The sequence below is a fragment of the Hypanus sabinus genome, unplaced genomic scaffold (assembly GCF_030144855.1).
Source record: "Hypanus sabinus isolate sHypSab1 unplaced genomic scaffold, sHypSab1.hap1 scaffold_323, whole genome shotgun sequence".
Taxonomy (NCBI): Eukaryota; Metazoa; Chordata; class Chondrichthyes; order Myliobatiformes; family Dasyatidae; genus Hypanus; species Hypanus sabinus.
This window is the reverse complement of record NW_026781231.1, coordinates 323,787-346,856: the sequence shown is the minus strand read 5'-3', so window position 1 is coordinate 346,856 and position 23,070 is coordinate 323,787. Positions and strand designations below refer to the sequence as shown.

General features: G+C 45.9%; 2 protein-coding genes across 13 annotated transcripts in view; both read right to left on the bottom strand.

Annotated features, from left to right (window-relative positions):
• The window catches only part of LOC132388437 (gastrula zinc finger protein XlCGF57.1-like), a 49,746-nt gene extending 45,467 nt beyond the window's left edge, over positions 1-4,279 (bottom strand). For 8 of the 10 annotated variants that reach the window (XR_009510232.1, XR_009510228.1, XR_009510230.1 and 5 more), the window contains exon 1: positions 4,117-4,279. The gene's annotated coding sequence lies outside the window, so the exon portion shown is untranslated. Of the gene's footprint in view, positions 1-1,345; positions 1,517-4,116 lie in introns of all 10 variants that reach the window. The other 2 variants (XM_059960785.1, XM_059960787.1) reach the window with 1 other exon arrangement.
• Positions 4,280-6,493: 2,214 nt separating this feature from the next.
• On the bottom strand, positions 6,494-22,731 carry LOC132388436 (zinc finger protein 226-like). Of its 3 annotated transcripts, none has more exons than XM_059960780.1 (3): positions 20,636-22,731; positions 19,511-19,678; positions 6,494-13,640 (listed from the first exon to the last, which is right to left on the bottom strand). In XM_059960780.1, exon 3 carries the CDS (start codon positions 13,236-13,238, stop codon positions 11,676-11,678), a length of 1,563 nt encoding a protein of 520 aa, XP_059816763.1. In that variant the 5' UTR covers positions 13,239-13,640; positions 19,511-19,678; positions 20,636-22,731; the 3' UTR covers positions 6,494-11,675. The 3 variants fall into 3 exon arrangements, with proteins under 3 accessions (XP_059816763.1, XP_059816764.1, XP_059816765.1); XM_059960781.1 differs by having other exon boundaries at positions 19,511-19,674; XM_059960782.1 differs by lacking the exon at positions 20,636-22,731 and adding an exon at positions 20,357-20,457.
• Positions 22,732-23,070: the final 339 nt, after the last annotated feature.

The following is a 23,070-nucleotide window of genomic DNA, read 5'->3' as shown; positions in this document are numbered from 1 at the left end:
CACAGCTTAATCTGCCACTCACCGACCCTGAGAGTCTCACACTTTGTTCCCACATCTCACACTGGGTAGTTTAATCCAGGATTTCCCCACAACCAATGTCCAGCTGCTCGAAGAAGGACATCCATCCAGCCCCTTCTGTAGAAGCACTAACCAAAGTCAAATCCAAAACACCGACAGTTCCATATGGCTGGAACACTGATCACAGGACTAGAGCCAAACAAAACCCTCCCAGTACTCTTTGCTGACTGTAATATGAAGAAGTGTGTCAGCAGTTACAGTTCACAAAATAGCACTCCCACACCAATGCACAACAGAACTGGTACCTGATGAACCTCTGGTTTTCCAGCTGACAAGAACTGATTCTGGAAATAACTCAACGAGGCCGAAGGTGTAAAAGAATACCTCACAATGAAGACAAGAATGATTGCCGATATATATCATTGAAGAGGTGTGATACAGGGTGGACCAAGGTTGACCCAGATGGTTGATGCATGTCACTGATGTTGGTGGGAGAGAGACTGGACAGAGGTTGAACAAGATGGGCAGGGAATGAGCAGATAGAATGAGGTGGAGAAGAAATCAAGGACGATCAATTATGGTTCTCCAGCAATACACAGATACTGAATTAATAGTACACACTACTGTATAAAGGATCTTAAAATGACAAAGTTAGAACAAACAACAAGAACTTTGCCATATATACTTTGAACCCTCACCAAATTGTTATCAACACACCATAGAAAGTTTCCCATTCAGACACTTCATGCTTTTCATGGTAACTGCTCTGCCCGTGACTGCGAGGAACAGCAGAGACCTTTGGTCCAGATCAGCACTTCACAGAAACCATTCTCACACTAGACTTCCCAGTCCCTCAGGAAAGCAGGTAGTGAAATCAAAGATCCCTACAACCTGGGGCATTCTCCTTCCTCACCCACCAGCCAAAAAGCTCAAAGACAAATGCGAGGAGGCTCAGGAAGTGAGACAAGTTGGGGGAAGTTAACGGGACTCAGTGGCCAACATCAGATTCCCCAACACAACATGGAGGAAGCATCACCTCACATCCGGGGACTCTGACCGCACACCACATGATCTTGAGTCACAAACCAGAGGGCGGGGTAGATCTGTGTTAAACAGCCTCATGTGACCTGTTGGTGGGTCTCCCATTTCAACTCTGTGGAAATAAACTGCCTGGGCTCCTGGTTTGGATCGTTCAATGCAGATTGAGTGACATCTACTTATTTTTGAAGAGCCCAGATAATTGGAAAATAAATGAGTAATTGGCCCTCAGTTCAGCACTCATGGCTAACATTGGATCTCCCCACTCGGGATCGGTCTCAATACTCACTGATGGGAAAACGATATCTTCGGCCCGCAGACTGTGATCTGATCCCGGGCTTCCTGACCTAGGAGGGGAGGACCCTTTCCCAATCCCGCAGACAATCCGCTTCAGTACTGAGCAGAAAGGAAAACACCACCCAACCGGAGACAGTGAGCATGCGCGAAGAGTTAGTTACATCTGTGGATAAATGGGAGGGGCAAACAGGATCACGTGACTGGTGGGGTCCCCCCCCCCCCCCCAGGCAGACACTCCAGCTACCCACCACTTCTGTGGAAAGAGACAAACTTGCCGCTCAGATCTCCTCTCACCTTAAATGTATTAGACATTTCAACCCCCAGGAAAAATATATTATCTGTCCACACAGATTCATAATCAGGTTTATTATCACTGGCGTGTGGTGTAAACTTTGTTAACTTTGCAGCAGCATTTCAATGCATGACATAATATAGAAGAAAAAGAAAACACAAAATAAAATAATAAGAATTACAGTATATGTATATCTGGGACCATTGCTCATCGTGATTGTTATAAATGACTTGGATGAAGAACTGAAGCGATGTGTTAGTAAATTTGCTGATGACACAAATGTTGGGGGTGTTGCGGATAGTGTGGAGGGCTGTCAGAGGTCACAGTAGGATACCGAAAGGATGCAAAACTGGGCTGAGAAGTTGCAAATGGATTTCAATCTGGATAAGTTTGAAGTTGTTCAATTTATTAGGTCAAATATGATGGCAGAATATAGCATTAATGGTAAGCCTCTTCACAGTGTGGAGGATCAGCGGGATCTTGGGGTCTGAGTCCAGAGGACACTCAAACCTACTATGCAGGTTGACTCTGTGGTTAAGACGACAAATGGTGCATTGACCTTTATTAATCGTGGGATTGAGTTTAGGAGCCGAGAGGTTTTGTTGCAGCTATATAGGACCCTGGTCACACTCCACTGTGCTCAATTCTGGTCACCTCACTACAGGAAGAATGTGGAAACCTTAGAAAGGGTGCAGAGGCACGTTACAAGGATGTTGCCTGGATTGGGGAGCATACCTTATGAGAATAGGTTGAGTGAACTCGGCCTTTTCTCCTTGGAGCGACAGAGGATGAGAGGTGACCTGATAGAAGTATATAAGTTTATGAGAGGAATTGATCATGTGGATAGTCAGAGGCCTTTTCCCAGCGCTGAATTGGTTACCACAAGAGGGCACAGGTTTAAGTTGCTGGGGAGTATGTACAGAGGAGATATCAGGGGTGAGTTTTTTTTTTGCCAGAGATTGGTGGGGAGTGGTGTAATGGGCTGCCGGCAATGTTTATGGAAGTGGGCATAATAGGGTCTTTTCGGAGATTTTTGGATAGGAACCTGGCGGCACTGGAGAAAAACTAACTTAGAAAAATAGAGGGCAATGGGTAACTATAGTAATTTCTAAGGTAGGGACATGTCAGCACGACTTTGTGGGCCAAAGGGCCTGTACTGTTCTGTAGGGTTTCTATTGTTCTATGAATAAATTAAAAATCATGCAAAAAGCAAAAATATTATATATTTATATTGAGGTCGTGTTCAAGGGTTCAATGCCCATTTGGCTATCAGATGGCAGAGGGGAAGAAACTGTTCCTGTATCACTCAGTGTGTGCCTTCAGGCTTCTGTACCTCTCTCTCTCTTTGATGGTAACTTTGAGAAAAGGGCAGCCCTGGGTGCTGGAGTTCGTTAATAATGGACGCTGCCTTTCTGAGACACTGCTTCTAATCCTTTGGTAATCTTATAAACGTCTATTCAGTCTCACACCAGCCGGCACGTCTCCAGAGAAAACAACTCAAGTTTGTCCAACCTCTCGTTATAGCTCAGGCCCTCTATTCCAGGCAGTGTCCTGGTAAACCTCTTCTGCGCCCTCTCCAAAGCCCCGACATGCTTCAGAGAACGAGAGCGACCACAAATGTATGAAACACTCCAGATGTGGCCTAATTAATCTTATAAAGCTGCAACACAACTTCCAGACTTTTGAACACAATGATAAAGAGAACCACACCATTTGCCTTCTTAATCTGTGCAGATCAATCTGTGCGGTCGCTTTCAGGGAGCGATGATCTCGGACTCCAAGATCCCTCTGATCATCAACACTATTCAGGGTCTTGCATTTAACAGTGTACTGTCTCTTTACATTCCACCGACCGAGCTGCGAAGATGATCATCACTAATCAAATCTCACTGAGATTTCTCAGGACCTGTTGAATTTATTGCCAAGTGCACAAGCAGGGGAAGGTACAGGTACAGAGAAACACTGACTTGTAGCAGCATCACAGACAAGTATATTCAGATAACACACGGAACACAAATTATACGATTCTCTGTCAGTAACAGTATAGAAATATGTTTACGTCATCCTGCTAATAGGACCAGAACAACAGGGGCTGAGCGGCGGCTCATCTCAGAGACCTTGTGAGACCTTCACACCGAACCGACCCCGGCAGATTCTGTGAAGGAAGCGAGGCGAGGCCGCCAGTCCGGGAAAGTTCATCCCCTCCCCCTTCAGGTTTCACCGATCACCTTCTGCTTCTCTCTCCCTTCCCCACCCCCACCTTTTATTCTCCAGTCCTGCCGAAGGGTTTCGGCCGGTTATGTCGACTGTACTCTTCTCCTAGATGCTGCCCGGCCTGCTGAGTTCCTCCAGCATTTTGTGTGCGTTGCTCGCATTTCCAGCATCTGCAGATTTTCTTTGTTTGAGTTCAGGAAAGTTAACTCACTACCCAACGTCAGAACTCCCCGATCGGAACTGGCTTCAATACTCACCGAAGGAAAATTGTTGGTGTTGCCCCGCAGAGAATAATCCGTCTCCGGCTCCCCGTCCAAGGGGGCGAGAACCTACTCCCCATCCCGATCTCACCACCGACCCGGTTTCACAAAGAACGAAAAAACAGCACTGCCAAGCCCGGGAATGTGAGCATGCGCAATGTGCTAATTGCGTCATCAGGCGGTGGGCGGGGCCTCGGAAACAAACCCGAAGATGCTTCCGATCTGCGGTAAAACGGGATCACGTGACGAGTGGAGGGTCTCTCACGTCACCCGTTGACTGTACCTCGCCCTTCACACCCTGCCCTTCCCACCGCCGCATTTCCCATATTATTTTATTATTTCCCTATATTATTTCCAAATTTAAACCAGATACGTATTTAGTTTTTCCCACCATATCTTCCCCGGTCCCGTTCCCTCCAGCCCCAAGTCACAGAGCGCTCAGAGTTAGAGTTTCGATTCCCATCCCAGTCAGAAACTGAACTCAGACCCAAACCGGAAGTGTGCAGGTTTCATTTAAATCAGTCTATGTCAGTAAACACTAATTTCTATTCACATTCCTCCGGCCTCACTGATCAGGAACACTGAATCATTAAGTGAGAAACAGCAGCAGGAGGCCATTCAGCCCTTCTAACCATCAACAAAATGGCGGCTGCTCTCCCTTCTTAGCCACAAACTTCTGCCCGATCCTCTTTTCCTCGATTCCCCTCGGTCTCCACACATCTGCTTTTCTCTGTTTTATGTGAGGACGATCACTGAGTCTTCACCACCCTCTGTGGTGCGGATTTACAAACATTCACCACCCTCAGAGTGGAGACATTTCCCCTCATCTCAGTCCCGGACAGTCCATCCCTGTTTCAGAGACTGGGATCCCTGGTTCAACCGGTAATGATGTTGTGCATTTCAATGTGTTCACCTTTCAGTCCTCGCTTCTCTAAATGAAAGGGGTATCACATTTGATCGTTCTTCATATGATGACCCCACCACTCCAGGGATTAGTCTGGTGCAGCTTCATTGCACGCTTTATAACAAATACTCTCTAACCTCTCTGTTCATCCTCTGTGGAATTAATTTCCATCTTCTGCAGCACCGTGTTGGTCCAACCACTTACTTCCCACCCTTGTCACTATTTCCACCATCCCACCTCCCCCCTCACCTGGATCCACCTCTCACTCCCCGGCTCTTGCCTCATCCCCACCCCTCTCCTCTTTTCTCTGACTATTTCCCGTCTACTCTCAGTCCAGAGGGAGGGTCTCGGCCCGAAATGTTGACGGTCCATTTCCCTCCACAGATGCTGCCCGACCCACTAAGGCAGCGTCTTTGTATCCTGGTAAACTGACAGCCTGACAATGTGGACCATGGATACCCCTTCCTCTAAAAGTCATCGAATCACTCAGACGGCTAATCGCTGACAGGAATTATATTTGTTGGTCATTACATTCCAGCTGGATGGAGTTGATGGGGAGTTCGGCGTGTCCCCGTGAAACAGCCGAACGGCCGAGCTCTCTGCACTGTCCCTCCGGCTCCGGCCAGTGGTGGCGCTGTGGGGACCACCGGCCAGTGTCTTGAGCAGAGGGAGACGCGCAGGCGCGCTGCCGACACTAAGCCTCGCAACTCCGAGCGGCGGTGAGCCGGGGCCGATGTCGGGTTTGTGTAAATCGGGGGCCGGTAGCAGTGAGAAAGGGCCTGGCCCAAGCTCTGTCGGGTGGCTGTGGGCTCCAGGCACTCCTCAGCCCCGGTTTTAACTTTGCGACCGAGCCCGGGCTGTGGGATCAATTCCTTGTGGTTCTCCAAGGGGTGAAGGGGATCTGTCCGTGTGTGTGGGTAGAGGTTATCAGTGGAGCGTGGGCGTGGGGTTGTAAGCGTGTTGGGTTCTGTTGCGAGAAAGTGAGATGATTGGACATTCCGTGATAGAGGGAGGAGGGTACCAAGACAAACTAAGTTGTAAACGAGGGATGATCTGGTGAACTGGATCAGACAGCTTAGCTCGCGTGTCCTTTCAGGAAACAACTCTCTCTTCATATTAATGACTGTCTAAGCTTGCTGTTCACAAGATTATGAGTTACAAGATTGTGTGTTACAGAGCCCCAGAGTCCAGGACAGCTGTCTCCGTCATGGGCTGCGAGTGCAGATTGGGAAGGGGGAGGGTGTGTCAGTGACACGGGTTTCTACATCCTCCTGTGAGGTATAAATGTCCTTACAGTGAATTCGGATATGCTGGCATATCGGGAGTCTGAAAGGGAAAGGGAATCAGGAAGGGGCTCAGGACAGAGTTTTAACAGAAGAACATGTTCAGGGGTAAAGGGGTACAGGAGCTGTCTAATAGATCATTTTATTTATTTATTTTTTGTTTGTGTGAACTCACAGAAGGTGACTGAGGAAGAAGCTTGTTGACGGAGGATACCCAGAGGCGAGCAGGTCAGGCACAGAATCAGGAATTGAATTGAATTGACTTTATTTCATACATTCATGAGGAGTATGTCTCCATCTAAATGTGCAACGTGCAATCATAGTAATTTATAAGAGTTTATAATAATTAAAACAGACAATGTAATATAGAGTACATTCAAGTCAGCGTCAGTTCATCAGTCTGATGGCCTGGTGAAAGAAGCTGTCCCAGAGCCTGTTGGTCCTGGCTTTTATGCTGTTATGGTGGTAGCAGCTGGAATAGAGTGACAGAGATGTGATTTCCTATGTCACGGGTATAGACAGTCGTCTCAAGTGAGGAGCTTGTGTGGAGATGCAGCTTCCCTGGAGGTGGAGGAAAGAGGACACACCAACAGGTGGAACCAGCTGTGGGAAGACATGGTTTGTCAGGTCTGACGATGAGCTGAATGTACCATAACCTTCAGACTGAATCAGAAAACCATTCCGAGGGTATTTGAAATGTCAGAAGCAGGGGAGATGTGATCACATGTGCAGAGGGCAGGGTTTGTGTCTACAGAACCTCAGTGAAATGGATCAAGTGCAGGGTTGAAAGCACAGTGTTTGATGCGGGATTTAATCACTGATTGTGACACTGTGAGAGGGTTAGTTTTGCTGTAAGGCAGCAACATTAATGGAAGACACAGGAACTTCATCAATTGCCAGTTATTCAGCAAAAGTGACCAATCTCAATGCTACCTTGACAGAAACAGATACTTCCAATGGTGACAAAGGGGTTCAGTATGGATTATTTTAGGTTGGAGAGGGGTGTGGAGTTTTGCAATCAATGCCTTGCGGTGCCACCATCGTTAATTGAGCATGTCCGGAGTGGTGGATCAAACAGCACGGAAACAGGCCTTTGGTCGGCCATACCTGTTCTGACCATCCACTCACTGTCTACACTGGTCCCATTTATCAGCACTTGGTTCACAGCCGACTGTATCTCGGCAGTTTCAATGCTCATCCTCTTCGTAAATGTTGTGAAGGGACCTGCCTCCACCACCACCTCGGGCAGTGAGTTCCAGATTTCAGCTACCCTCTGAGTGAGAAATCTCCTCCTCAGATCCCTCTGAACCACTTCATCCTCTGCTTAAATCCATGCCCTCTGATCGGTGACATCTCTGTCCCAGGATCGTGGCCGATATGGGCATCAGTGAGTTCTTTCATACGGTTCAGCATGGTAAGTTGCTGTCGAAAGTTAGATCACACGGGGTCCAGGGAGAGCTGGTTAACTGGATGCACAGTTGTCTTGATGGTAGGAAGCAGAGAGTGATGGTGGGAGGCTGTTTATTGGACTCGAGGCCCGAGCCCAATGAGGTTCCTCAGGGTTACACCCCATTGCTCTCATTATTCATTGATATTTAATTATATTTGGATTTGCATAGTTGGTTGAATTCTGTGCTCTACTTGATCTTTCATCGATCATGTTACTATTCTAAAGATTTGCTAAGTATTCTTGTAGGAAAAGATATCTCATGGTTTTATGTGGTATCTGACTATATGAAAGTTATGTACTCTGATAATAAAATTTACTTTGAACATCAACCATTGCTACTTGTCATCTGGATCAGTAATCTGGTTAAGAATATACAGGATATGGAGAGTAGGTTTGCAGCAAGTTAAAACGATTAATTTTTCTCAAAAAATATTAAGTATAAACACTCCGCTCTGTTTCCCTCTCCACATTCAACCACCCCTCCCTTTACTGTCTTCCCTCTCTGCCCCGTCCACTCTCTCATCCTGACATTTCACATAAGTTCCATGTGAAAGTGAATTATTTTCAGGGAATCTGAAGGGGAATTCTTCACTTTGGTGAAGAGGTTGGTGAGAGTGTGAAATGAGCTGCCAGTGGAAGTGGAGGATGTGGGTTTGATTTAGACACTAAAGAGGGATTTGGGTGAGGACGTGGGTGGGAGGTGTATGGAGGCTCTGATGCAGGTAGCTGGAAATGGGCAGTAACAACAAAAACAGGTCAGCATTGACTAGAAGGGCTGATAGGCCTGTTTCATTGCTGCTTGGCTCTGTGATTCTAATAATATTGTGGTTTGTAATTTCCACAGTTAGTACATTGCTACTAATGTCCGAACCCAGAAATTTGCCCAAACAAGAATTGAAAGACTCTTGGCTGGCTAAAAAAAGTGTCTGCAAGCTGTGATACTTGCCAAAGGGGGTGCTACTGAAAATGTAGGGCGCCCAAACATTTGCTTCTGGCCCTTTTCCTTTTTTTGTTATTTTGAAACTGTAATAGATTGAAATAAAAATGTAATCTTGCTTAAATATTAAAGAAATGTGTCATCTCTAACTTTATGCCTTTTGGAAATCAGGTTGTCTTTTACTCGCTGATCTATTCACATTAGCAGAACTTTTGACAGGGGGTCAAAAGCAAGGAAAATCATTGGGAAAATCAGATCGCTACTGGAAGAGTGGATTGGGAAAATCAGTTCTGCACTGGATCTCAAGAGAGAGAATTTCTAGAATGTCTATGAGATGGCTTTTTAGAACAGCTTGTTGTTGAGCCCACTAGGGGATCGGCTGTACTGGATTGGGTATTGTGTGATGAAACAGAGGTAATTAGAGAGATGGAAGTGAAGGAACCCTTAGTGATGACAACATGATTGAGTACACTGTGAAATTTGAGAAAGAGAAGCCAAAATCAGATGTGTCAGTATTTCAGTGGAGTAAAGGAAATTACAGTAGCATGAGAGAGGAACTGGCCAAGGTTGACTGGAAAGGGACACTAGCAGGGAGGACGGCAGAGCAGCAGTGGCTGGAGTTTATGCGAGAAGTGAGGAAAGTGCAAGACAGATATATTCCAAAGAAAACTAAGTTTTCGAATGGATAAAGTATGTAACCGTGGCTGACAAGAGAAGTCAAAGCCAAAGTAAAAGCAAAGCAGAGGGCATACAAGGAAGCAAAACTTAGTGTGAAGACAGAGGATTGGGAAGTTTTTTTTAAAAACTTACGAAAGAAAAGTAAGGTCATTAATAGAGAAAAGAAGAACTATGAAAGAAAGATAGCAAATAATATCAAAAAGGATACTAAAATCTTTTTCAAGTATATAAGGAGTAAAAAAAACAGGTGAGGTAGATATAGGACTGAAAGAAAATGATGTTGGAGAAATTGTAAATGGAGATAAGGATATGGCGGAGGAACTGAACTGACTCCATGTGTGTATATGCAATTATGATAAGAAATACAGACCATAAAACTTAAATGACAAGCTGGCTCAGAAAAATAAATCATCACTCTGGATGAAAACATTAACCAGTGAAATGTGTATGACCCTCCATGGGAGACATCCCAATGATCTGAGCAGACGAGATGGTGACAAGGAAGCATCGAGCACCTGACTGAGAGTTGGAGACTTCTTCCCAGAAACAGAGGAGTTCCTTGCGGAAATACAGGACGAGGTGGGTAACAAAAGTAAAACAAATCGAAACTTCATGAAATACAAACAAACGAAGCAGTAAGTGCAGAAAAGGCCAAGAGAAACCAGACACAGTCCAACACATTCTAGGATCCTGCAGCAGTTTAACTCAATCTGATTACTTACGCAGGTACAATCAAGTGGCAAATATCTTTCACCAAAATCTTGCTTTAAAATACAAACTCATGAATGCCCTCCATCACCTCATGAAAACACCATAAATTCAAGCCTGATCCAGTTTTAGAGCCAAAATCTTGCAAATTATATGATCATCAATACATTATTTCAGATAGGTCAATCCATCTGGTTATAATATTACAGGATAAACAAGCAGGAACAACTCCCCCAATAGATAAAACCATTCCTAACACACATGTTCCTCAGCCAGTGGAACACCTCACCACAGGTAGTGTTTGTGTCATCAGTCAGATAACCTAATTACTTTCTCTGTCAATCTGCTTCCAAATGTCATTCGTTGACATGCCCTGTTGCTGAATCCCCTCTCCTCATCATACGTTCTCACCCCGAACATCGTCCAGGGCCCCAAATTCTGCTCTGTGCAGACCTCCCTCTGGTTTCTGACCCAGCTTCATTGAAAATCCAATTGATGACTTCCCACTCTGCTTTCAGTCTTTAGAGGACAGTGGTGTTCGCTAACAACATTTTAGAAGTGGGGAAAGTGACCCATAATGTGGACATGAGTCGTGATTAAGGAGGTTAACTCCCAATGTCATTCTTCCTCAGCCCAGAGATTAGAGGGGCAAAGAACATCTCAGACAGAACTGCAGTCAGCTCGACTTCTTCAGTCTGCAAGAAATTCAAGGGAAACATATTCACCCACAGAGTGATGACTATTTGGACCTCATCCCAGGGAGAGTGAGAGGTGAACAACAGGGGAGGATTTGAAAGAGCTGTTGTGGAACAGAATCACTGGCAGGGTTCAGCCAGCCTGAGTTGACTCTCTACTGTACACTAGGTGTGTTATAAATTCACTAAGTAACAGAGACAGTGCTTAAGATAGAACTGATTCATTTGTCACAGATCTAGTCCCATTAAAGGTGAATATGCAGCAGAAGAAACTCCTCCCAGGCCCAGTGACCAGGGTGCAGAACTGGGTGTGGTGAGCAGCAGCAATAATTGCAGAGTTCAACACTTACAATCACTCTCAAAATAGCATTCAGCAATGGTGATGGACAAATATCCAGCATGAAGCTTATTGAAACTTTCTCCCCTGTGTGAATCCGGTAGTGTGTTGTAAGTGTAACACACTGTAAGGTTTCACTGCTAATGTAATGACCTCTCTGTAATGTTTCACTGCTGAGGTAGTGGTTTCTCTGCAGCAGCAATGTTTAGGATACAACTAGAGATAACAGGGTTTTGGAGTGCTGGGCTGTCCAATGACAGAAATGTTCTTTCTTGTGAGTCTGGATGAGAGAATTTCATGGGCTTTTGCTGTGGAGAGATGAGAAGCCACAAATGGGGAGAGTGGGCCCTTTTTTTTACTTTACTAACCCTATAGTCAAAGTAAGAATTATGAATCACATCTTGTGTACTGTTTGTTATTTCGGGGTATTGATTTGTAACAGGGGACGCGGCGCAGCATCCACACACATTTGGCCGAGCTAGGGGGCTATCACCCCCTATATTAAGCTGCTAGCCGGAGTGAAAGTTACATAAGGTTAGATGACTGAGTGAATACATTCCCACATTAACAGGAGGTTAACGGCCTCTCTCCAGTGTGAACTGACTGGTGTGTCAGTAGGCGAGATGACCGAGTGAATCCCTTCCCACAGTCTGAGCAGGTGAATGGCCTCTCACCTGTGTGAATTCGCTCATGTACCTTCAATTGAGATGATTGAGTGAATCCCTTCCCACAGAATATGCAGGTGAACGGCCTCTCCCCAGTGTGAACTGACTGGTGTGCTTGTAGGCCAGCTAACTGTGTGAATCCCTTCCCACAGTCTGAGCAGGTGAATGGCCTCTCCCCAGTGTGTACTCGCTGATGTACCTTCAATTGAGATGACCGAGTGAATCCCTTCCCACAGTCTGAGCAGTTGAATGGCCTCTCCCCAGTGTGAACTAAATGGTGTGCTTGTAGAGTAGCTAACTGAATGAATCCCTTCCCACAGTCTGAGCAAGTGAACGGCCTCTCCCCAGTGTGAACTCGCTGATGTACTTTCAGTTGAGATGACGAAGTGAATCCCTTCCCACAGTCCAAGCAGGTGAATGGCCTCTCCCCAGTGTGAACTCGCTGATGTACCTTCAGTTGAGATGACCGAGTGAATCCCTTCCCACAGTCTGAGCAGGTGAATGGCCACTCTCCAGTGTGAACTGACTGGTGTGTCAGTAGGCAAGATGATAGAATGAATCCCTTCCCACAGACTGAGCAGGTGAATGGCCTCTCACCAGTGTGAACTGAATGGTGTGCTTGCAGGCTAGATAACTGTGTGAATCCCTTACCACAGTCTGAGCAGTTGAACGGCCTCTCGCCAGTGTGAACTGACTGGTGTGCTTGCAGGCCAGATAACTGTGTGAATCCCTTCCCACAGTCTGAGCAGGTGAACGGCCTCTCCCCAGTGTGAACACGCTGATGTACCTTCAGTTGAGATGACAAAGTGAATCCCTTCCCACAGTTTGAGCAGGTGAATGGCCTTTCTCCAGAGTGAACTGACAGATGTACCTTCAGTTGAGATGACCGAATGAACCCCTTCCCACATTCTAAGCAGTTGAACGGCCACTCTCCAGTGTGAACTGACTGGTGTGCTTGCAGGTTAGCTAACTGTGTGAATCCCTTCCCACAGTCTGAGCAGGTGAATGGCCTCTCCCCAGTGTGAACTCGCTGATGTACTTTCAGTTTAGATGATGAATTGAATCCCTTCCCACAGTCTGAGCAAGAGAATGGCCTCTCCCCAGTGTGAACTGACTGGTGTGCTTGTAGGTTAGCTAACTGTGTGAATCCCTTTCCACAGTCTGAGCAGTTGAACGGCCTCTCCCCAGTGTGAACTCGCTGATGTACCTTCAGTTGAGATGACGAAGTGAATCCCTTCCCACAGTCTGAGCAGGTGAACGGCCTCTCCCCAGTGTGAACAGACTGGTGTGCTTGTAGGCCAGCTAATTGTGTGAATCCCTTCCCACAGTCTGAGCAGGTGAATGGCCTCTCTCCAGTGTGAATTCGCTGATGTATCTTCAGTTGGGATGAGTAGGTGAATCCCTTCCCACATTCCGAGCAGGTGAACGGCCTCCCCTCAGTGTGAACTCGCTGGTGAGCCATGAAGTCAGATGACCGAGTGAATCCTTCCCCACAAATTCAGCAGATGACCAGCCTCTGCCCAGTGTGAACTGACTGGTGTGTCCACAGGTGGGAAGACGACTGAATCCCTTCTCACTCACAGAACAGGTGAATGGCCTTGTCCAGTGTGAACTTGCTGATGTACATTCAGTTGAGAAGACCCACTGAATCCATTCTCACAGTCTGAGCAAATGAACGGCCTCTCCCCGTGTAAAATTTCCGCTTTGCCAGTCGGTCAGATGACCAAGTGAATCCCTCCCCACAGCCTGAGCAGGAAGGATGATCGAGTGAATCCCTTGCTCCACTTCTTAAATATCTGGACAGAGACAGCAAAATTGGCATGTTGTGTTCGAAATTCCCGTAGATAAATTCCTTGTTTTTAGCCTGTAAAAAGATTTACAAAATCCATCAATGTGTGTGGGGCAACTTTTCATATGAGATCACTTGAGTTGTCACGGTGTGATCTGGCAACACACTCTTACAGTGAAGTTCAACCCAAGTTGGAGAGAGAAATCATCTTCTAACTGGGCACAGTGCTGGTACCTGGAATGACCATCAAACTCTCTGATGCTCTTCCTGTCTCTTTAAGAATGGGGCATCTCTCCCATCTCCAATCTGTGACCTGGCTCAGTTTGACTCTCGTCATTGGTATTGCTCCCTCTTCCCACTGAGCAGCACGGGCTCCTGGCCCCACTGTAACTGAAATACTCTCACACAAATAGCCTGCAGTGCATTCCACGCACCCACCACTCTCTGGGTAAAAATCTTACCCCTGACATCCTCTCGGTATCTATTTCTAAGCAACATAAAACTATGCCCCTTCGTGTTAGCCATTTCAGCCCTGGGAATAAACCTCTGCCTATCCACATGATCAATGCCCCTCATCATCCTATACACGTAAAAAAGGCTCTAAACATAAACAAGGACATTATACATAGCTTTGGGAAATTGTCAGAAGTATACAAGATTATGAGGGTATAGATAGGGTAAATGCAAGCAGCTTTTTCCACTGAGGTTGGGTGGGATGGCAACCAGAGGTCATGGGTAAATGGGGAAGGTGAAAACTTAATGGGAACATATGGAAAAGCTCTTTACTGAAATGGTCGTGAGAGTGTGCAATGACATGTCAGCACAAGTGGTGAATACGAGCTCGGTTTCACCATTTCAAAGAGGTTTTGATGGAAGCCTGGATGGTAGGTGTATGGAGGGCGATGGTCTCGGTGCAGTTAGTTGCAATAGACAGCTTAAATGTTTTTTTGGCATTGACTATATGGGCCAAATGGCCTGTTTCTATTTTGAACGTCTCCATTATTCTATGACAGAGAAGCTGGACAAACTTGTTTGGAAGGGAAAAGATTGGAGTGACAACGGAGCAGCAATGGCTGGAATTTCTGGGAGCAATTCAGGAGCTGAGTGATCGACATATCCCAAGGAAGTGAAAACATTGGAAACCAGGAGGACATAACCATAGTTGAATTGAGAAGCTAAAGCCAACATAAAAGCCAAAGAGAGGGCAAACAAAAGAGCAAAATCTATTGGGAAGCGAGAAACCAACAGAAGACAATGAAAATGTTCAGATGAGAGGGCATGGATGATGATTAATGAGTCTTGCTAGCACCCAAAAGTCTGAGGCATTTAAAGGAACGAAATATCCGGGGCTTCAATATAGCCAGAAAGCCAGGATTCCCTGCACCAGTTACGTTTCAACTGTTACATTGTTAGGCACATAAAGTCTCTACACCCTCAAAATTTCACTTCTGAAGGCCTCCCACTTACAAAGTACTCCTTTGTCAGAAAACAGCATGTCCCAATCCACACTTGTCAGATCCTTTCTGATACCATCAAAATTGACCTCTCTCCAATTTAGAATCTCAACCCATGGTCCAGACCTCTCTTTTTTCATCTTTATTTTGAATTTCATGGCATTATGAACACTAATTTCAGTCACCAGCCCTGGTCATTGCCTAACAGCTTATTGCACACTTCTACATCAGGAATTTTACGTACCAATTAAGGGCACATTTGACAAACTTTACCCCATCTAGTCCTTTTACAGTATGGGAGTCCCAGTCAATATATGGAAAGTTAAAATCACCTACAATCTCAACCTTTGTTTCTTGGCATGGTCTGTGACCGCTCTGCAAATTTGTTCCTCTAAATCCCTCAGACTGTTGGGTGCAACCAAACCCCTATAATGGCCACAATATCATAATTCCCTGTCCTGACCTCATCTGGCTTTCCTACAATGCTTCTTGCATTGTGCTATACACAGCTCAGCACATTCATCGCACCATGCTCAACCATTTGATTGCTGACTCTGTCTGAGGTCTGAACAATATCTGACTGGTATCAAGAAAACAAACTCTCCCTCATTATCACAAAAACAAAGGAGCTGATTGTGGAGGACAGGAGGAGTGGAGACACAGATAAGGGCATCACCCTGGGACTAGTGACCAACCGACAGCTTCCCCAGTTTCCGAATCCCCAGTGGTGGGCACTTAATCTGGACTCCACCGCGTTTGAACACCTTCCGTCAGCGGCCGACCCTCATGTGATTCTGTGCTATGACACTAGGGGGTGCTCATTGAGGAAAGCCAATATTATGCACCCCTCGAGCGAGAGAAGTTCCCAGTCATGGTGATTGGACAGGATTAAGGAAAAGAGGGCAGCACATTCCTGGCCGAAGTTCCGGATTTCCTTTGGTGGCAGATAGGACTGGTGGCTCCCCGTACCATCGTTAGGGTTTGCCCTGGGTTCAAGTCAAAGAGCCCAGAGTTCCTTGCCTTCACCCTGAGGAAACAAGCCTCCAGCACCAAGGGAGACTGGCAAGACTTGGCCGTGGGCCAACTCCGATACTGGAAGGACATTGAGGTGAAGACGGGACATCTGGTAAGACTCTCTTTTAAAATTGACTGAACCCAAGACATTGCACACAATCTCTGCTCAATTTCAGGCAATGAAGTTGACTGCACCAACTGCCCCCGGTCTGGATCACCGTGAAAGAAGGACAGACTCTCCCATCCCTTCCTCAAAACCCCCTCTAGCCTGAGGTAACGTTCCTTGAGGATGGAAGCTCTTTTGTGGATCCATCAGGAAAATGATATTCTGACTATACAATAGTGACATACAGTGAAGTAATTGAGAAGGCCTCTTTTGAAGCAGCTGTCTCCGCCCAGAAGGCTGAGCTGTTTGCTCTGACTCGTGCCTGTATCCCAGCAACAGACTAAAGTGGGAACGTTTACACAGACTCCCGTTATGCATTTGGAATTGTACATGACTACGGGGCTCTCTGGGAACATGGGGATTCCTGTCTTCCTCTGGCCACCCCATTAGTAATGTCACCTTTGTAAACAACTTACTCACCGCTCTACAGCTACCTCGAGCTTTGGCTGTTATTTAATGAGCGACCCACACCCACATGTTGACTGAGTCACTAAATGCAATGCTTTAGCGGATGAGACAGCGAAAAGTGTGGCACAATCCTAGTAGTTGTAGTCTCCTCGGGTTCCCATCAGGCAACCCTCTGTGACATAAGCAGAACAGGTTTGCCAGACATGGGAGGTACATACTTTTCATGGGGACATCTCTGAGCAGCAGCGCAAATTGTGGTCCCAGATGGGGTGCTAGAAAGAACCCAACCTAGCTATTTGTATTACTCCAGCGGGACAGGTTTGTGTTCCTACACAGTTTTTACCAATATTGGTCGATCATATACATGATTTGACACACCCGGGAAAGGGGGGAATGGTTGGTAACCTGTACCCTGCACACTGGGTACGAGTCCCTTGCCAGGTGTCTACAAGTTGATTTTATTGAATTGCCTAGAGTACATTGCTATAGATACTGCTTAGATATTATAGATGTGTTTAGTAGATGCATTGAAGCTATTCCAACTACCAATAATACTACTATGTCTGTTGTGAAGTTATTATTATGGGAAATAATTCCCAAGTATGGCCTGCCAGAGATGCTGAGCTCTCACAATGGCCCACACTTTGTGGTGAAAGTATACGAAGGGGTACCAAATGAACTAGCTATCAAGCAACAATTCCACGGTGTACACCACCCACGGGCCGCTGGCAGAGTGGAGAGAGCCAATGGCACTCTGAAGAGTAAACTGGCCAGACTAACAGCGGAGACTGGACTCACTTGGTTGAAGGTCCTACCATTAGCCTGATTCCACATGAGGGTTACCCCACATGGGAAAACAGGGTTGTCACCAGCTGAAATCATTTCCAGATGGCCCATGAAGACACCCTGGGAACTAAGGCCTTGTGTACCATTGCTCCCAGAAAGTCTACCAGCAAAATTGGATATGCATATCTGAAGGGAAGAGATTGGGAAATATGTATGCCAACTAACCAAAATTTTCCAAGAATTACATTCACAGGTATGACAGGCTTTCAAGGAAGAGAACTACCCCACAGAGAGGAGTGACTATCCCACCATAGAACCTGGGAATTTTGTCTTAATCAAGAACTGTGATTGAGGAAAACTCTGACCTCAGTGGACAGGACCATATCAGGTGCTACTGACCACTCCCACGGCTGTGAAACCGAAGGGGCAATCTCGATGGATACATTGAACATACTGAAAATGTGTTACAGAAGGAACTGAGGAGAAGGGCTCTCTCGGACTTAAGGAAAATGTATTCGTTGATAGTGGTCTTTGTGTTTTGCCTTATTGCTCAAACAATATCTGTGGGCCCCCATGTTAACACCTTTCTGTCTCTCTGTCACACCTGTGCCATATAGGCAGAACTAGGGGCCTGCTGCGTTTGTGCTGCAATTTCACAGCATGGTAAAACTATTTTTCCAATGTCAGTAATTCCGCTCAACCAGAGTGAGGAACTCTAAGCCTGGGATTTCTCAAATAACACCCGGGGAAGTGAGGTGAGGAACTGCGGTCCAGTCAGAGATGACAGTGGCTGTCAGTGTTTTGAGGGATGGTATCTCAAGTTCCCATCAAATGGAATTTCCTACACTGGGAAACATGAATCCTGGTCTTAGTTGCAGGTGCCCAGCAGCAGAGAGGAATAACAGATTGAGTGCTTTTGGATGATCGCTTTTCTCGCCTATGGAGTAGCCAGGAATTCACGAGAGACCATCAATTTACCTACAGCACTTGAGGAGCTGGCCACAACACTGCAGGGACCCTGACAGAAACACAGGCCCAAGTAACAGAAATATCCACCGAAATGATTGCAATCTGGCAAACAGTCCAACAAAATTGTAGACTTTAACCCAGCTGAGAAAGGGGGAACCTGTGCTATTATTGACACAGAATGCTGCACCTATATCCTTGATGAATCTACTAACATTACATCCCTCTCCAAGCACACTGCCAAGGTGATTGATAGCTACTAGATAGAAAGCAGAGCATGATTTACATCGGTTCACTGAAGGATCGAAGTGGTGGTCTTTGAAGGTATGTTCAGTAATACATGGAACAGGATATTGCATTATGACCTAATAGTTGTCCATATCATTGTTATAAATACTGTTGTACACTGTTTTTTTTTTCCCACTGATAAGTCAATGTTGTACTCATTTGCTTTCCCTGCAAAAAAATTACTGCTTTGTTGATCATGTAATGATCAAAAGGAGGGAATGACAAAATGTGTAAAAGGGTTAACACTTTGTTAAAAAATAGCAGCCTGTTTTTCTGAAAGAAACTGCTGATAATCAACAGATGTGCTAAGCCATGCTGAGCCATATTTCTTCTTGAGGGTAGCTAGCTAGGGTTTCAGGATGCTTATCTGAATTGTGCACTCATGTGTAGAGATAGGACAGCTTCAGTCTGTTCTGTGTGTGTAAGCCATTATGACTGTTTTGTTCTCTGTCTTTAGGGGCTCCAGCTTCTCATGTAGTAAATAACTTTGGCTCCAGCATGTCTTGTGTGGAGGGTATCTGGACGGATATATCAGTGGTGTAAGGGGAATTGTTAGTCAGTGGATTGGGCGGGAACAGTCATCAACTGTTCCTGTTTGAGCGACTAACTGAGTAAGCCCGATGCTTGGAATAAAGAGTTTGTACTTATACAGTCTCTCAGTGACTTTATCCAGATTCGACTTCCACATAATGGGAGTGGTTTCAAAGGGTTGCTGGATGCACATTACCAGACCTGGAGTGATTGCAACTGGGTCTGACAGAGGCATAACTGGTACTTCTGGACATGTTCAGTCTCACTCCAGCTATTTGCTACCTTCCACTGTACAGGTATGAAATGTCTAAAGAACAGGAAGTAAGACTCACCAAAATTTCTCCTGACTGAATCACTGGAATCTCCGAGTCAGTTGGGTTCTCTCTGATTGATGCTCCCAGTCCTCAGGTTGGTTCACTTGTTGCTGCTCCCTCGTCATCAGTCGTGGTTTTCCTCCAGTTGGGGTTTTTCTTCCAATAAATCTCTCACTGCAGGTCTAACTTTAAATTGAAAGATATTGAAGCATATTAACAATAACAAAGAGAACCAAACATTTCCGATTCATGTTATTAAGAACAAAACTCACTGAAATTTAAATATTGAAGGCAAATATACAGTAATGATCTCAGTGAGCAATCTTTTATTGTCCCACACACGTCACAAAACGATATGGAATCAGAAGGAGCCATCATTCAGTCATGGTCAGGCAGAAGGAACAGATTCAGATGATTCAATCCTTCTGATCTGCCCCATCATTCAACCATGGTTGATTTTTATTCCAACACCATATTCTTGCCTTCCTCCTGTAACCCTGTAGCTACTTAACAATCTTTAATGTATTAATCTCCCTCATAAATATACCCAAACGGCAGCCTCTACCAAACTTCACAAATTCCACACTTCAGACACCTTTTGACCAAAAGATTTTTCTCAGCTGAATTTTAACAGGAGGTATTTTTATTCTGAGATGGTGCTGTCAGATCACAGACTCTCTGTCTAATGGAAACATCCTCTCCATGTACACTGTATCCAGGCTTTTTAGCATTCGGTATGTTTACTTAACCATACATCCCTCCACCACCCCCACCGTCCCTCTGAACTCCATCGAGCACAGGTCCGGAACCATCAAATGCTCCTCATACATGAAGCCGATCGTTCCTGATATTATTCATGTTAACCTTGTTATCAACACTCCACTTGATCCTCCGTCACAAAGCGGAGGGCGGGGCGGATCTGCAGCACGCAGCCTCACGTGACCTGTTGGTTGGTCTCCCATTTCAATTCTGCGGAAACAGACAGCCTGGGCTCCTGGTTTGAATCGTTCAATGCAGATTAAGTGAAGTCGACACATTTTTGCCGAGCCCATATAACTGGAAAATAAATGAGTAACTGGCCCTCAGTTCGGGGCTGACGGCCAACATCGGACCTCCCTGCTCGGGATCAGTCTCAATACTCACCAATAGGAAAGTGATATCTTCAGCCCGGAGACAGTAATCCAGAGCCCCGGCTCCCGGACATACGAGACGAGAAGCCTTTCTCGATCCCGCAGACTTCAGCACCGAGCGTTAAGGAATACACCGCACACCCGGAGACAGTGAGCATGCGCGAAGTGTGGTACGTCATCAGGAGGGCGGGGCCACAGAAACGGCAGCGCGATGTTGCCCACCTACGGTTTAATTGGGGGGGGGTAAACTGCATCACGTGACCGGTTTTGGTCTCCCACCCCAGAGAGATCCAGTTACCCGCTACTCTGTGGAAAGAAGCAAACTTGCCGCTCACATCGACGCTCACCTTAAATGTGTTAGACATTTCAACCCCCAGGAAAAATATATCATCTGTCCACTCTGTCTATTCCTCTCGTAATCTTATAAACGTCCATCAAGTCTCACCCCAGCCTGCGCTGCTCCGGAGAAAACAACACAAGTTTGTCCAACCAGGTCGGGCTGCATCCGAAGAAACGAGCAGTCAACGTTTCGGGCCGAGACCCTTCGTCAGTCCTGAGTTCCTCCAGCGTGTGTGTACGTGTTGATTTGACCACAGCATCAGCAGTGTACTTTGTGTTCGTCCAATCTCTCGTTATAGCTCATGCCCTCTAATCCAGGCAGTGTCCTGGTAAAACTCTTCCCCGCCCTCTCCAAAGCCCCGACATCCTTCCGAGAATGGGGGCGACCAGAACTATATGAAACACTCCAGATGTGGTCTAACTAGTTTTATAAAGCTGTGTTACGAACTGTGAAGTTTTAGAAACGAACCAGCAGCAATAAATTTCACACTGGAGTCTGGTTTTGATGGTTAAAACACTCTGTTTATTAGTATTTACTTATAACATAGTAACTTAACGAAAGTTAACAGTGTTCAGTGGATATATGTGTAAATATAATTCCCCAGACTATCGAGCCTGAGGAAACAAAGCTTAGAGTCTTGAGATGGTAAAGAAGGAAAGTTCAGTAATCCACGGAATAAATGATGGGAGAGAGATATTTGTGATCCGGAGTGAAATGTAGAGAAAAGGCGGTTACTTCAAAATAACCGTCGACGAAGTTCTTATCCGTTGAATCCGTCCACATACGAGTTATCAGCGAAAGTGACCTGTCAGAGGAATACCGTCTTCCAGGGGTTACCACACGGCATACCCAGGCAAGGATTAACACAAGATATTCCAAAACCCACTCCTATGGATTATACGAAATGACAGCCACACACATTCGTTGTGTTTCCGTGTACCGATGATCAACCCACTCTTGCGGGCATAGGAGAGTTCAAAGCCTCAGCTGCAACTAACTGAAGCGATCAGCTTTTCCAGTCTCTCTCTCTCTTTAGACTGGCGACTGCCTGTCTGCAGATCGCTCTCTCTCTCTTATGGTTCAGTCCACAATCAGCGCTGTCAGCCTGTGACTGACGTCATAGTCCCGCCTCCTCACGCCGGCGCTCTTAAAGAAACAGTCACAGTAGGAACGCAGGCTCGTAACAGCCGCAACACAACTTCCCGACTTTTGAACTCAGTGCTTCAACTAATAAAGACAACCATGTCATTTGCCTTCTTAACCACCGGATCAATCTGTGCAGTCTCTTTCAGGGAGCGATGAACTTGGAGTCTAAGATCCCACTGATCATCGACAATGCTCAGGGTTTTGCATTCAACAGTGTATTGTCTCATACATTCGACCTACCGAGCTGCCAAGATGATCATCACTAATCAAATCTCACTGAGATTTCTCAGGTCCTGTTGAATTTATTGCCAAGTGCACAAGTATGGGAAGGTAGAGGTACAGAGAAACACTGACTTGTGGCAGCATCACAGGCAAGTACTTTCAGATAACACACGGAACACAAATGATATGATTCTCTGTCAGTAACAATCTATAAATATGTTTTATGTCATCAACAATATATAAAATACATTGCGTCATGATCACTATTAAAATGTGCATTTTGTGTCAATAACAGACTTGGAAATGTTGAATTTGGTCCCTGTCTCCATTCCTCCTGTAATCCACAACCAGCTCCTGTGTTTTTGTCACAATGAGGGAGAGGTTGTTTTCTTGACACCACCGTGTCGGGATGATGACTTCTTCTCTATATGCTGCCTCGTTATTATTTGGGATTCGGCCGATCAATGTAGTGCCGTCAGCAAATTTAATTAGCAGATTGGATCCCGCCACTGCAGCCCCACAGTGCACTATGTACTGATTGCAAAGCTACGAAATTGCATGTGAATAGCCTCCCCTCCCCCAACTCCACTCTTTCTGCCTCACCAGCAGACTGGGACATCTCTCATCTCGCTGCCTCCGCCAGGACGTTAAACTGTGAACAACTGTGGTCAGGGCTGATCTCTGGGGTACTCCAAACGCTACCCCCTTCCAGTCTGAAAACGACCCACTCATACAGCCAC